The 14,356-nt window shown below is 39.6% G+C and overlaps 1 protein-coding gene across 3 annotated transcripts in view; it reads left to right on the top strand.

The window, feature by feature from the left end:
• Positions 1–14,356, top strand: part of grm2a (glutamate receptor, metabotropic 2a) — a 31,222-nt gene that overhangs the window by 14,496 nt on the left and 2,370 nt on the right. For all 3 annotated transcript variants that reach the window (XM_034870282.1, XM_034870280.1, XM_034870281.1), the window contains 2 exons: positions 8,437–9,274; positions 10,779–11,842. In XM_034870282.1, the coding sequence (XP_034726173.1) occupies positions 8,437–9,274; positions 10,779–11,842 (1,902 nt within the window). The remainder of the gene's footprint in view (positions 1–8,436; positions 9,275–10,778; positions 11,843–14,356) is intronic.

Raw genomic sequence — 14,356 nt, 5'->3', positions numbered from 1 at the left:
AGTAAGACCTTTAAGTGAACCAGCCTGACTGTGTGAAAGGCTACTATTCTTGCCCATATGTGTGAACAGCAGGCGGTTAGGTCAGGCAAGGCAGTTACAGGACAAAATTGCCATGGCAATATGGTGGAGCGTGGTAAAGTGATGGTGAGGACACTGATTGCTGTCTAAATAAGTCAGAGCGAAGGAGCGTGTTGCTGTACTGCTGGTGTTTTGGTGTGACAATCGCAGATATGGGGGCAGATTTGGCTGCACGCCTAGCCATGCTGGCGTTACATGGGCACAGATTGAGTTGAGTGTGGAGGCGAAGTTCTATGACGCTCTCGCAAGCTAGATCCTGTCTTCCCCATCTGTGGTTGCTGCCGGTCTGTCTGGTGGTTGGCAGAAGTGTGCCTGCACACAGAGGATGTAGAGGAATCAAATGAGAGATCATGTTTCACAGAAACACAGAGATGGTGACAGGCAGATATGATCATCGGTGGAAGAAGATGGAGAAAGTCCCAAACCATTTTCCAATAAAACCCTGTGTCTTAAACAGCCACAGGGAAGTCTGTGATGCCATCTGGACAGTTTGACTAAATCTACTTATAGACATGTAATTCAAGTGTTTAGTCTTGAACATCTTCCCTGTGGTCTATCTAAACAGCAGGTTATCAGTGCATGAAGAGCAATGGCCTTGTGATGACTTGTTCAGTACATTCAGGATCTTTCTTCATGTGTGAAGAGCTGCAGCACTGACGAGACACATGTAACCTACAGTTCAAGATATTCAGTAGTATGGTAGCACACTAAAAGCAAGGTTTTATCATAAACAATCATCAAACCACTGTCAGCCAGCATCATGTATTTGAATTTTTTCTAGATATAGCTGCTTTATAGAGGGCACTATAACTTTTTTACTCCTCATTGTCCTAAAGGCGTGGGTTAATCAAAGATGTATTGTATTCCACAATTACAGTCCATGAACATCTAGCCTCGGGGCCGGCTTCTGATTAATACATGGAAGGGACTCGATTTTTTTTACCCCGACAGCAGCCTGTGCTGCTAAGTATGAGTCACTGTAAGAGCGCTGTCAAAAACTCAGATGCTCACTAAAGACCCTTTCTCAGATGTGAAAACACAGGTAGAGGAAATTTCTGGAAACAATGGAAAACAACCTACTCTGGTCTATCAGGGCAGCACACATCTATCACCTGGCTTGTTCCAGGGTCCAGCTCTTATTGTGTGTGGACTTTTTGTGAATTAATATAGTACAATATTTTAGCACACCGTCGAATATGTGGTAATTTCTACTGATAAATTAGACAAACTCACAAGGATGCATGGCAACATTTAAAGATATAGATTCAGAAACAAACACACTCGCTTGACATTTGCAGACTAAACTGTGTGAGCAGAATAATAAGATACATTTATGGGCTTTCAGCAAGCTCAAGAATCTCATTTTTTATCCCCCACAAACAACCCTATTTATAGAATTGTCTTCATCTGCAGGTAGACAGTGCCAATCTCTGGAGCATGTATGAGTCATACAACATGGAAACATACATGACAGAACTCATGCCAGATAGAACAATAATGATGAAATATATTAGTAAAGCAATGCAGTGAAAATGCATTATTTATGGATAAAAGTAAAGAATGTGTTCCCGAAATTGTAAATAATTCACATGGGATTGGATTTTTCAGTGGTTTGGCAGAGCCCACTACTAAATACATACCATGAGAACTGCACAAACTCCCAAAATCAGTTTTGAATTACAGGATGGCAGCTGAATCCCAATTTGGTCTGTCATGTTAGTGGATTTTTAGATGACCTAAAACTTAACAGGTTTTATGCTGTATTGCTCCAAGCTTGTTCTTACAAAACCGATTGTAAAGAGATGATAATGCACACAGAGGAAAGAAAAGAATTGAATGGAAGCAGGTGCATGTCAAAGTGGAGTAACTGACATTGGAAATGAATGGAAGCACAGCCGTAACTTAAAATGTGGTGTAGTCTGAATTGTTGCATGACTCTGGGGGCTTTGAAAGACTACTGAGACTAAGACTATTATTCAGCAGGATGAGGGGGCAGGACCTGATCAAAAAACATCCTTGCTCTAGGTATCCAACGGTTCATATTTTCACCCTGTTAAAGCTGTTGCTAAGCAACTAAATCATAAGAAATAAACTAACAATGATCCAGCGCATACTGTCCACAGTGTTATATGGGCATGCATGTCCGTTCCTCGTGTGTGTGTTTGCATGTGTGTTTCAGGGCGCTGAGTGGGCAGTGTATGTGTGATACTGAGTGGAGCTAAGGACTGCTGCTCTGGGTATACAGTGTTATTGCTGTAGAAGCACACTGAGACAGTCTTCTGGGAAGAGCAGATGGGCTTTTCATGTAGAAAAAATCATGACATCTCTACAAAGTAAGCCTGATATTTCCTGGACCACTCTCTCAGCAGTCTCTTATTTTCTGTGCTTGTTTATATCTCTAGCTCTGTTATTTGACTGTTGCACCTGTTCTGTGCATCATCTCACAAATCCTTTCTTTCTCTTTCATACATCTCACCTATTCAACAGTATGTTAAGCAGACAAACAAAATGTGATGGTGATTTTCTGCATCTCCAAAGCATCAAACCATGTTTAAAAGAAAGAAACTGCATTTATACATAATTTCCAATCACATGGACAGTACCTATGAAATGTACACTTCTGACATTTGCAAAAGCAACACATTACTATAAACTAAAAAAAACGTTGTGATATTTTATCAAGTTTGTTTGATGTACAGTAGAAATAGCTTTTATGGCATGTTAGACACCTGTATTTTGACATTTCACATGGGCAGTCTGAATAATTGTAGCCCATGGTGTTCTCTGTTTCCTTAGGGGTATCTGCATAAAACAGTACACGGCAGCTAAAAAGATCAACCTATTACTCGGTGTCAAACGCATCTACCAGGTCCTGTATACTCTCATTAGTTGAAAGGAAACCACTTTCAGAGAAATCTGCTCAGTAGATGACTCTCCAGTGCAAAGCCACACTGGGGCTCTTCTTAATTTTCCTAATTAAATAAGGTGCTGTCTAATGCAGGATGATCCCTGTAGCTGAATGTGTAAGACTGTAAGCCGTACTGTGTGGGTAATGTTAACTGTTTAATATATGCTTGCAGTTTAGTTTTATGAAAGAATCAAAAATCAACAATTCCTAAAGAGCGGAACAAGAATTTTGTCAGTGTTGAGAATCCCCTCATGCGTAATTCTGTATTTATAACGCTTCTCTTGTCCTTCCTTCGGCCTAAATACAAATCAGAAAGGCCGAAAAAGCTTAACCATTTGGTTATTTTTATTTTACTGTAAATATTAAAAACACAAAACAATATCGTAAAAACACTGAAACTAAGAAGAAAACAAAAGTTCTAGAGAAGTGAAATGCTTAAATTATGACATACATGTCGTACAGTATGAATGTCTTTTGTAGTAACTAATATTGTAGGTCATTGACTGTCAGCAGGTGAAATAAAGGAATATACTAAAACTTAATAACTCCATAGCTAAAGTATCTAAATACTTCTTTAATTTCCTGTACACATGCATTGTTACATTAATTTACTGTAAAACAGCAGAGACAATGATGCACATGCAGGTCTGTCTATATGTTTGACATGTTGCTGTGCGCACAAACTGAATTCTGTTGCAATTAAGGAGAAAATCCTAAAATGCATTGCACATCTTTCTGTATTTTGGCCTCAGCTTTTCTGGTGTCATACGGCTTATTCCTCAACCTCTTCTTGTCTGTTCCTCTTGTCCTTTAGTGTTGTAAGCTCCACTTGTGTGCTCCTTTGAACTTGTTACAGTTAAGATTCTAGAGTGAGTATTCTTGTGCAGTTACAATTAGTAAGTAAGGGTCCCTGGGTCATTAGGTGCATCACTCCAAAATGGCACAAAAATATAAACAAGTCTTTTAAAACAACAAAGATCATATATTACTTATTAGTCATGGAATCCATCTTTAAATAATGCTCCACATCTGCCTTCTGATAGCTACCAACAGTTTCTAAACTCACACAATGTGTCATTTACAGGCTTTGGCAGGTGGAAAGGTTTTAGCTTTTTATCTAAGCCATGTGAACATCTACAGTATATAATGATTTCCAGTAAGCCCAGTGTATTGGTGACACATCTGGCACTGTGTTTTATAACCCCCATAAACCACATGTAAGTGGATTACTAAACTGACAGCTTTCTTTAATACCCTACAAAGAAATTACTCATTTACTACCGTGAACATAGCCAATTTTCAGCAAAATGGACCTTTCTTTTCACTTTTATATCTGTGTAGAGAAAATGTTGATGATTAACACAACTATGCCCAGCAATTCCCTTCAAATAGTCCTTCTGTTTTGAATGTTTAATGCTTACGCGTGCCTGAACTTAAACGTACATTATCTGCCAATGGATAAAGACTTTCAGAGATGGTTAAAACCTTGCTTAAGACTAACATGCAGTTGTACTGACCTGGATTCAAATCCCACCAGAACATCCTTTATCTTCACTACCGGTGCCCTCTCAGCCTTTCCGTCTCGCTTTTGTGGTAAAACTACTTGAACAGAAACGTCTACCACAGCAATTTTATGAAAATGTTAACTTATTTAAAACAATCACTGTTCAGTCAGCAACTATCAAACTAATCATCCTCAAGCAGATGTATATCGGTATGTAAATGATCGAGAGCACCTGCAGACCTATTGTGTGTTAACTCGTTTCTTACCATCTTTTTGGATGTACTTAAGCATTTAGAGGTACTTGTACTTTACTTGATTATTTTCATGTAACGTAACTTTATACTTCTACTTCACTATAATATTGTATCACTTATTTTTCTGACAGAGTCAACTTACTTTGTGGATTCGAAAAATTAAATTTATTTACAACTAATACATGATTATCTATTATCTATTATCTGTTATTATTATTATTATTATAAATTGTCAGCATTATGTAAAGTCAATGACCTCGTCATCTACCAGCTTTGATGAACAGATTAACCTTCTGAGACCGAGACACTCGCCCACGCGTAAAAAAAGCACCTCTGATTCATAGTTTAATCATTTATAAACCATACAAGCTAGCGACTTACAAAATGGTTGCGTCTTAAAGGTAATGAGTTAGTGGTTACGGAGATCTCTTCCGGGTCTCTCTGGCCTCTACAGGTGATATTCTATTGAGCCTGGAACTTCCAGCCTTTTTCGAGGTCGTTGAGCTTTAAATCCAAACTGTTACTCGACAAATTTCTGTTTTACTGCAAGCACTTTACTACTATCTAGGCAGTGCTCCTCAAACATACTGCTTCTTATTTCTGAACACATGTTGAATGAGCCAGATAGATCAAATCAGTTTTTGAGTGGCAATACATGATGTTGTCAGGGATATCATCCTTTAAGTGCAGAAACATAAAGGGACATTTTATATTTAGAATGCATTCTGGGTCTGGTTATAAAAAAATGTTTGCTTGATTAAAATTCATGATAATGTCATCCATTTTTCTTATATAGTTACAATTAGCAGGTGATATTTTTTCTTTTATAGTGGGTACTCATAGTGCACCGTGATTCTGAAGTACTTGTGTAGACTGGAAAAAGCTGAGAGTTTTTGCTTTGCTGCGTGATACACTTGTGGGGGTTTAAAGCAAAGACTAGGTCCGTTCACTCAAAGCTCACACAACTAAATCCAAGTGGACTGCAAAATATTCACCTGTGATCATGGGTGAGTTGGACAAAACTCTAATGAGAATTGGTTTTGCACTTTTTAATAGAGAATTGAAAAATGTAATATGATTAATCAGATAGTGTTCATGTTTCACTTGGCACTTTAGATCATACTCTGAGTAGCAAGCACGCTGCTGCCAGCTGTTTCACCACATGTTGAGAAAGGCTGTTAAGGTGGTTTTGAGGAGGGAGGCCGTTGTTGAAATGTGATTATTAGCCTATCTGCATAATCAAGGTTTCTCCAACTGACCTGAACATCTCAGGGGATAGCAACCTTTGAACCGGTATGGAATGCATTCATGTGTCTCAACAGTCTAGATTTTCATTTTCTTTTTTAGGTTGTTACACCACAGAGGCATCAGAAGTAGCTCTAATGTCAAACTGGTAATTTTGTTCAACATTCTCTTTGCATGACAGCGTTTGGGCGGTGGTAAAAATCTGTCACTCTGGATTGCCCTGTTGCATTTCATTTTCATGTGAAACGTTCTCTCATTAACTCCAATAAATCTAGTGGTCTGTAAATCACTTTCATTGGCTAATTTAATATTCATCTCGCTGATCTTCCAGAATAACAAAGATCCCATGATTAATGTCTGAGGCTTGTTACACTGATCTACTTTGATGTTTCAGTATACTGCCCTCTTTCTCTGTGAGGATACACACTAAGGAAGTATTTATGCTGTTTGACTTTACCTGTCTGTTCTGGCACATTGGGTTTCCATCAATCCCTCAGTTAGTCTATCTATCTATCTATCTATCTATCTATCTATCTATCTATCTATCTATCTATCTATCTATCTATCTATCTATCTATCTATCTATCTATCTATCTATCTTTCTATCTATCTATCTATCTATCTATCTATCCATCTATCAACCAATCAATCAATCAACATTTATTTATATAGTGCCTAACAGCAAACAGCAGATATCCAAAATTCTTTAAATCAAGGACAAGGATAAAACTAAATAACATATAATACAAAAAATTAAGAAAATTAAAAGTTATATCTGAAAAAAGTTATATCAGAATTGTTTGGGCTTGTAGACTGTTCTCCTTTCAAATCAAGTAAAGTAGGATTTGCTGTGACCATTACATCTGCAGTTTACATACTTTCTGCCGGAATAACCTGTTTTAATTGCCAGATCTGGTTTTAATGCAATGGTTTGTAGAAACTGTTGGCCAATTTTCAAGACGTTAATTCAGTAAGGATACATCAAAGAGGTTGGGCTTTATAATATTGTTGTAGAAAGGTTGATCTGGATGAAAACAAGTGAAAAGGCTACTTGTAAACCATTTACGCCCAGCACCAACGGCATAATTTGTTGTAGTCCAACAGCAGGACAATTATTTGGGTAAAAGATGAAATTTGCGTCATACGCTGTTCTGGACTGAATGTGAAACAAGTTGATTTTCATACAGCCACAATATGACAATACACAGTAGGACTGATTAATTAAACTCAGAGTAGAAAGTGCATTTGAATGTGACTTACCTCTCTGACTTTCTCAGGAATGATTTATTGGTATTCAAAATGTTGTGCAGTGAGTGTGCTGGTGTGAGAGCCGTCATTACGTAATGTCAACTAGATTTAGGTTGGCATCCTTTTGACTGATCAAACCAGCCCCCAGGGAGAAGTGCCTAAAGCAAAAGCTAGTCAGTAGCTGCTTCTGCACACTGACGACACTGACAAAACCTACCGTGTTACACAGAAATAGCAAAGTTTCAAGAGTCTTTGATCCTTTACTCCATTTCACTTCCCAATTCTTTCCCTTATAAATGTGTTCATTTTTGTAGTACAGTGAATTCGATACATTGTGGCTGAGCCTGTAGCCACTCAGCCCCTTGTACATGTCTTTTGGTTAACAGTGTTGACAGCGTTACACATAAAAAACAGGTAGAGCCCAATTATTGTGAAATGCAGGACATCGCCATTTTGTCAGACAGAGTTAAGTTGTGAAAGACCCAGCAGGGAGCCAGTGAATAAATTAGAGCCTGAATTTGGTGAGACTAATTGCATCTGCATGGGGAAAAAATAAACTTTGTAGCCAATTTTATTTGTATAGGTGTTTGTTTTCTTTGTGTGTGAAATGTGACAAGTTATCAGTTTTCTAACTAATTTATTATAATGATATATTACTTTTAACAGTAGTAACGCATTGCCAGACCCATCTCCGCAGAGATGTGCAGTTAGGTCCAGCTCCACCATAGATACATTCTAGGATAAGAGGAAATGCTGTGGGTTTCGTCGCATTTCTAAGCCAATCACAATCGTCAATCGCTACGCTCTGGGTGCAAGGACGTTGGCAATGCAAAGTGGACTCCCGAAGTAACTTGTTTTGGTGGAACATTTGCAAAAGTAAACACCACATACAATATTAAATAAAGTTAACTGTTCACACAATACAGTAATGTAAGCTATTTAAATTTGCTGGATTCATGGTTAAACGTAATTTACTCTTGCCAGTGTGTTGCCGAGTGCTATTCGCAGTGTAAAGCTCATAGGTTGTTGTTGTTTTCCATACTGAAGGGATTTGTGGGAACATCAACACAGAGAACGGAAGGTGAGGGGCAAAGTCTTATATCCAACGTGTGAGCTACTTGCCAGAGGTCAGGCTATAATGTGTGAAGACTGTTTGAAGTAACAAACATAATAATTCTGGGGTCTTTCACTTATTCCAGGTGGCCAACCTTCTGCGACTCTTCCAAATCCCTCAGATCAGCTATGCTTCCACCAGTGCCAAGCTCAGCGACAAGACCCGCTATGACTACTTTGCCCGCACTGTGCCCCCTGACTTCTACCAGGCCAAGGCCATGGCAGAGATCCTGCGTTACTTCAACTGGACGTACGTATCAACGGTGGCATCAGAAGGGGACTATGGTGAGACTGGCATTGACGCCTTTCAGCAGGAGGCTCGTGCCCACCAGATCTGCATTGCCACTTCAGCCAAGGTGGGCCGCTCAATGAGCCGCTGGAGTTACGAGAATGTGATCCGCTCCCTGCAGCAGAAGTCCAATGCCAAGGTGGTCATCCTGTTCACACGCAGTGAGGACGCCCGTGAGCTTCTGGTGGCGGCCAACCGCATGAACGTCACCTTCACCTGGGTGGCCAGTGATGGCTGGGGAGCACAGGAAAGTGTGGTGAGAGGCAGTGAGGCTGTGGCTGACGGTGCGTTCACCATCGAACTGGCTTCCTATCCGATCCCCCAGTTTAATGACTACTTCACTGCCCTGCACCCGTACAACAACACCAGGAATCCCTGGTTCAGAGAGTTTTGGGAAAACCAGTTCCAGTGCAGCCTCCATGATCTGGGATGTGGGAAGCACTCACTTCGCGAGACTCCGTTTCAGCCGGAATCCAAGATCATGTTTGTAGTGAATGCAGTCTATGCGATAGCTACTGCTATACATAACATGAGGCAGGCCTTATGCCCCAACTCCACCAAGGTGTGTGAGGCTCTTAAACCTGGCAATGGCAGAAAGTTTTACAGGGACTACATTCTCAAGGTCAAGTTTGAGGGTAAGTCAAATCTTAATAAACTAATATTATTATGGCCTAACAGATTTTCGTGATGTAAAGCAACTTCCTTTTTTTCTTTATTGTTTCATCTGCATAAAACTCTATTAAAGCCGCAACATAATATCATTTAATTTCCCCAAGTGCACTCTGCACACACTGTATGCTGTCAAATTAGGTTATATCAATTTAGATTCATTGTACCATTTCATATAAAATGTTAAATTAGTGGAAGAGTAATTCTACATGTTTGCACACTGCAGCTGCGGATAAGCTCTATAATGATTCAATTTGCAAAGAAGAAACTATTTTTATCTTTCAAGGCTTCTTTTTATGCAACTTGACTTAGGTGTGAATAGTAAAGGGTTCTTCAGTCTAAAAAAGGTGTCACAGTGCAACACATCCACACATAACAAAAGAAAAACCCAACAATGCTCTCATGGTTGTTAATGAAAGTGAGAAGATTTGATTGATGGAAAAACATTTTCATTGATGGGAGATAGAGACGGACCAGTGTGCTCTTATCCAGCTGTGCTCTTCTGCTAATCCCTATGGGTTGTTACTATCCAGGGACTTACAATTCAAATTAGATGCCAAAAATTTGTCAGTCCCTTCAGGCATTACAAAACCCTGAGGAGAAAATACACAGAAGCATGTGGACCACTTACTTCTTAAAATCATTCCATATAATAGATTATTTGTAAATTTTATTACAAAATAACAGAGTAGCTTTATTTGTACACTTGTTAAAGATGCAAATTGGTAGCAACGATAAGTCAATTTCTCAATTAGTTAATCGACAAAATATTTAACTGCAACTACAGTATTTTAATAATTGATCTATCATCTTTTTTTTCTCCCACAAATGCCCCAAAAATCATTGGTTTCATCCTTTAAAATGGGAGGATATTTTCCACATATTGTAGCAAATATTTGTGTCACCTTAGACTGTTGAAAAATATCATGAGCATTTTAGCCACTGTCCAGAATTGTATGGACAAATTTATATTATTATGAAATGATTTAATGAAAACAATCCTTACCAGGTATGCAGAGGTCAATTTAAACTCGATAATGATAGGTAATATATTTCAACTTTGATATTAAGAGGGAAATTGAACATTGTTCCATTCCAGTGTTCTATCCAGTAACTTTCCATCAGAATATACTGACTCAAACTGTGCTTTCCATCAGAGAAATTGATCATTTGCACCTGTGTCCCATCACAATCACTGTTAAGCCTTAGCCTGTACTGCAAGACAAAATGTCAGCTGAGACCCATAATAAGCAAAGAGATAAATGTTAAGGGAGACTGTGCTACCAGAAAAATGTGCTCTATAAGATATGACTTCAATGCAAAATCTAGAGTCGTGTTGCTGCCAACTGTCACAAATATAACAAATACTGTTTATGTTTTCACAGTTTTTATATTGCTGTTGCACTTGCCATAGAAGGACCTCTTTACCTGTTATTTTTTAATACTCTCTTGTTTTCTTTTCACCTTTAGCACCATTTCGTCCACCAGACACAGAAAATGAAGTCCGCTTTGATGCCTACGGGGACAGCCTTGGTCGTTACAACATTTTCCACTACCACAAAGAAGATGGACGTTATCTCTACCGTAAGGTCGGCTACTGGGCTCAGATCCTGAGCCTGAACACAAGCCTCATCCCCTGGGCTGGCCAGGTTGTGCCAACCTCCCAATGTAGCGACCCCTGCAGGAAGAACGAGGTGAAGAGTATGCAGCCTGGAGATGTGTGTTGCTGGATCTGTATCCCCTGTCAGCCCTACCAGTATTTGCAGGATGAGTTCACCTGTGCTGACTGCAGCTTTGGACAGTGGCCCCTGGCAAACCTGACAGGCTGTTATGATCTTCCTGAGGAGTACATCCGCTGGGAAGATGCCTGGGCCATTGGACCCGTCACCATATCCTTTCTGGGGATGATGTGTACGCTCTTTGTCATTGGACTCTTCCTTAAACACAATGAGACACCCGTGGTGAAGGCCAGTGGCCGTGAGCTCTCCTACATTCTTCTGCTGGGAGTGTTGATGTGTTATAGCATGACCTTCATCTACATTGCCAAACCATCCACAGCAGTTTGCACACTGCGTCGGCTAGGTTTAGGCACCTCATTTGCTGTGTGCTACTCAGCCCTCCTGACCAAGACCAATCGCATTGCTCGGATCTTCAGTGGGGTGAAGGATGGAGCACAGCGGCCTCGATTTATCAGCCCAGCCTCCCAGGTTGCTATCTGTGGTGCTCTGATCTCCTGCCAGCTGGTGGTGGTGGTGGTTTGGCTGCTGGTGGAAACTCCTGGGGTGAGAAAGGAAGTAAGCCCAGAGAGGAGAGACGTGGTCACCCTCAAGTGTAACAGCAAGGACTCCAGTATGCTCATGTCTCTCACCTACAACTGCATCCTCATCATCCTGTGCACAGTCTACGCCTTTAAGACTCGCAAATGCCCAGAGAACTTCAACGAGGCCAAGTTCATCGGGTTCACCATGTACACCACCTGCATCATCTGGTTGGCTTTCCAGCCTATTTTCTATGTTACTGCCAGTGACTACAGGGTGAGTGAAGTTAGGTTATACCTTCTTCATGACTGAGCACATGTAGTCTCACAACACATGTTTCTCATATCAATAAATTGTTACTTTATTCTTATCTTAATCTTAAGTGAAATGCATGCTGTCATAGCAATTTGTATTATTTTTTTTGTTCTGATGGCTTTAGGTTACTAATCTGAATTTGGATTTTGTTTGTATGAAATCACAAACTAAGGTTAGCTTGGATGGATTCAGCAGTCAGCGTGTCTGCGTTGCCCATGGCTCTTAGGAATATATGCGTATGCTTTGTTACGGCATTGCATTAATTTTTCGTAATAGGCTGCATACTAAAAAATGTCAGGTGCTCCCCAAGATAAGAATTTGAACAACCTTGTTGCACCTTTATTGTTGAAACATTAATGAAGTGAGAATACATTATAAAATATGTATTCTCAAGACATAGAGGCCACCAAATATCTTTGTCTTTCCACAACAAAACCCCAGCTCTAGTAGTCGCATAATTCATGTAGCGTCATGACAAGACGTATTCTAGGTTTTCTAAGAACAAAAGACACATACATAGTCAATGTTTGTTTCAAATTAACATGTGAAATGGATGGAAGACATATCAGCTCCCCCAAAAGAAAAGCTAATGGCAGGAAATGATTTTATCCCTTCACCCCAGCATTTCCACAGCCAAACCTAACCCTGGAAAAAACTATAGTTTAAAACTATTCTAATAAACTACTAATAAACTGTACAGTGAATTGATAGAACTTCAAAGAAATCGGTGGTCTGAGTTATGGGCTTTTATTACTCTGGGATGTGAACAACGAGAAGCAAGAGAGAGGCAGAAGGGAGAAATAGACAGAGGAATCCCCTGACACAGCTGCCTCTGCAGAAACACGGACAAGGCAGGCAAGACCATGAGGACTAAACGTCCCAGTGTGTCCCATTGCGTAGCTGTGTGGAATGGAGTGTGAAAGACTGGGATGCTGAGTCCCAGCTGTGCCCTCTGTCCTAGGACTCCAGGGAGGCTCAGAGTAACCCTTCCTACAAGCCTTCCACGCAATTCACAACCAGAATGGGCTATTCTGTTTGACGCAAAGCTCCCCTTTGACCGATAAATAATTACTGAAGCAACTGACTTGGCACAGTGTCTCTAGTTAGGCAGGGACATCATACTAGTGTTCTCCTAGTTTTACACCACTTCTTAAATTGTCGTCACAGCCTGATGCAAATCTCCAGCTGACTAACAAATGCAGATTTCATTGTGGTCTGTCATGAAATAATAAATACTAGCCGTGAATAACACATTTGATTATCATATGAAATATTGAAGATGTACAGTGAGGGTTTTTCCTCATATGCCAGTGCTGGTCATCTCATCTCGGTAGTAAACACAACTGATTAAACACACAGCACTACTATGAAAAGAGCCCAGCAATGTATTGCCATTGATCTTTTCAACCGCTGCCTGTCACATTAAGAGATCCTTTCAAGAGCTGTCTGTACACCAACCTTTCCTGAATCATTTTTAGTTTCTCAAGTTCAACACCATAGTGTTTTTGCTTTATCTACAAAGCTATAGAGCCCATTATTGGAGTTATTTCACACAAGCTTAATATATTGCGATAATTATCTCTCATGGTGTTCAACAGAAGAGTTAAACCAGGAAGTGTAGCTCTACAAAGCATACAGCCATTAGAGGAAATACAAGAATAAATCCAGCAAAGTAGCGTTTGTGGAGGAAATACAATTATAGCGGTACACTATCTAGATCAACTGATGAAATCAGTGGGTATCAGGTATGACAAATACTTTATTTTTTTTATTTATTTATTTTTTAACAATAAATGCTTATTAACCAAACTCACATGTTGTGTCTAATTACAGATCAACAACATTGTTCCACTTGTGAAATTTTAACAAATCCCACACTGGTCTCTATCAGTGAATGACATGTCCATGTCAACCTAGACTGGCCTGTTGTGGCTGGTTCATCCAATAAAGCTTTTCACAAAACGTACTGCACAAAGCCCAATAAAAGAAGGAATCTTATTTCCACTGTGAGGTTCTCTGGAGGAATAAAACTACCTGAAAACAGCAGATAATGTTTATTTGAAGCAGCAGTGTTGTATTTGTAATACAGCACTAAATAATAACACCTGCAGGCCAAACACTATAAAAACACAAGTGAACTAGACACAAGCAAAATACGCACGCTCTACATCCTGTTCTCCATACTACAGAAGACATTAAAAAAAACATGATTTGCAAAGGCAAATTCCTTGTCCTCTGCTGTTCCAAACGTCTTGTGAATTATTAAAACCACTTAACAGGTCATTCGTATGCAATTCTGTCCCTGGTTTTATTCAGAATTATTTCTGAAGGACAGTTAGCCTCTGACTGTACACTTCGGTCTCCAAATTTAAGATAAGATAACATAACATAGATTTTAATTGTCCCAAAGGAAATTTATCTTTGACACAAAAACAATGTCCGCTGTTTAAATGATTCAACACAACAAGAAACATA

This window comes from Etheostoma cragini, chromosome 4, assembly GCF_013103735.1.
Source record: "Etheostoma cragini isolate CJK2018 chromosome 4, CSU_Ecrag_1.0, whole genome shotgun sequence".
Taxonomy (NCBI): Eukaryota; Metazoa; Chordata; class Actinopteri; order Perciformes; family Percidae; genus Etheostoma; species Etheostoma cragini.
The sequence above is the reverse complement of the archived record's forward strand: the minus strand, read 5'-3'. Positions and strand labels throughout refer to the sequence as shown.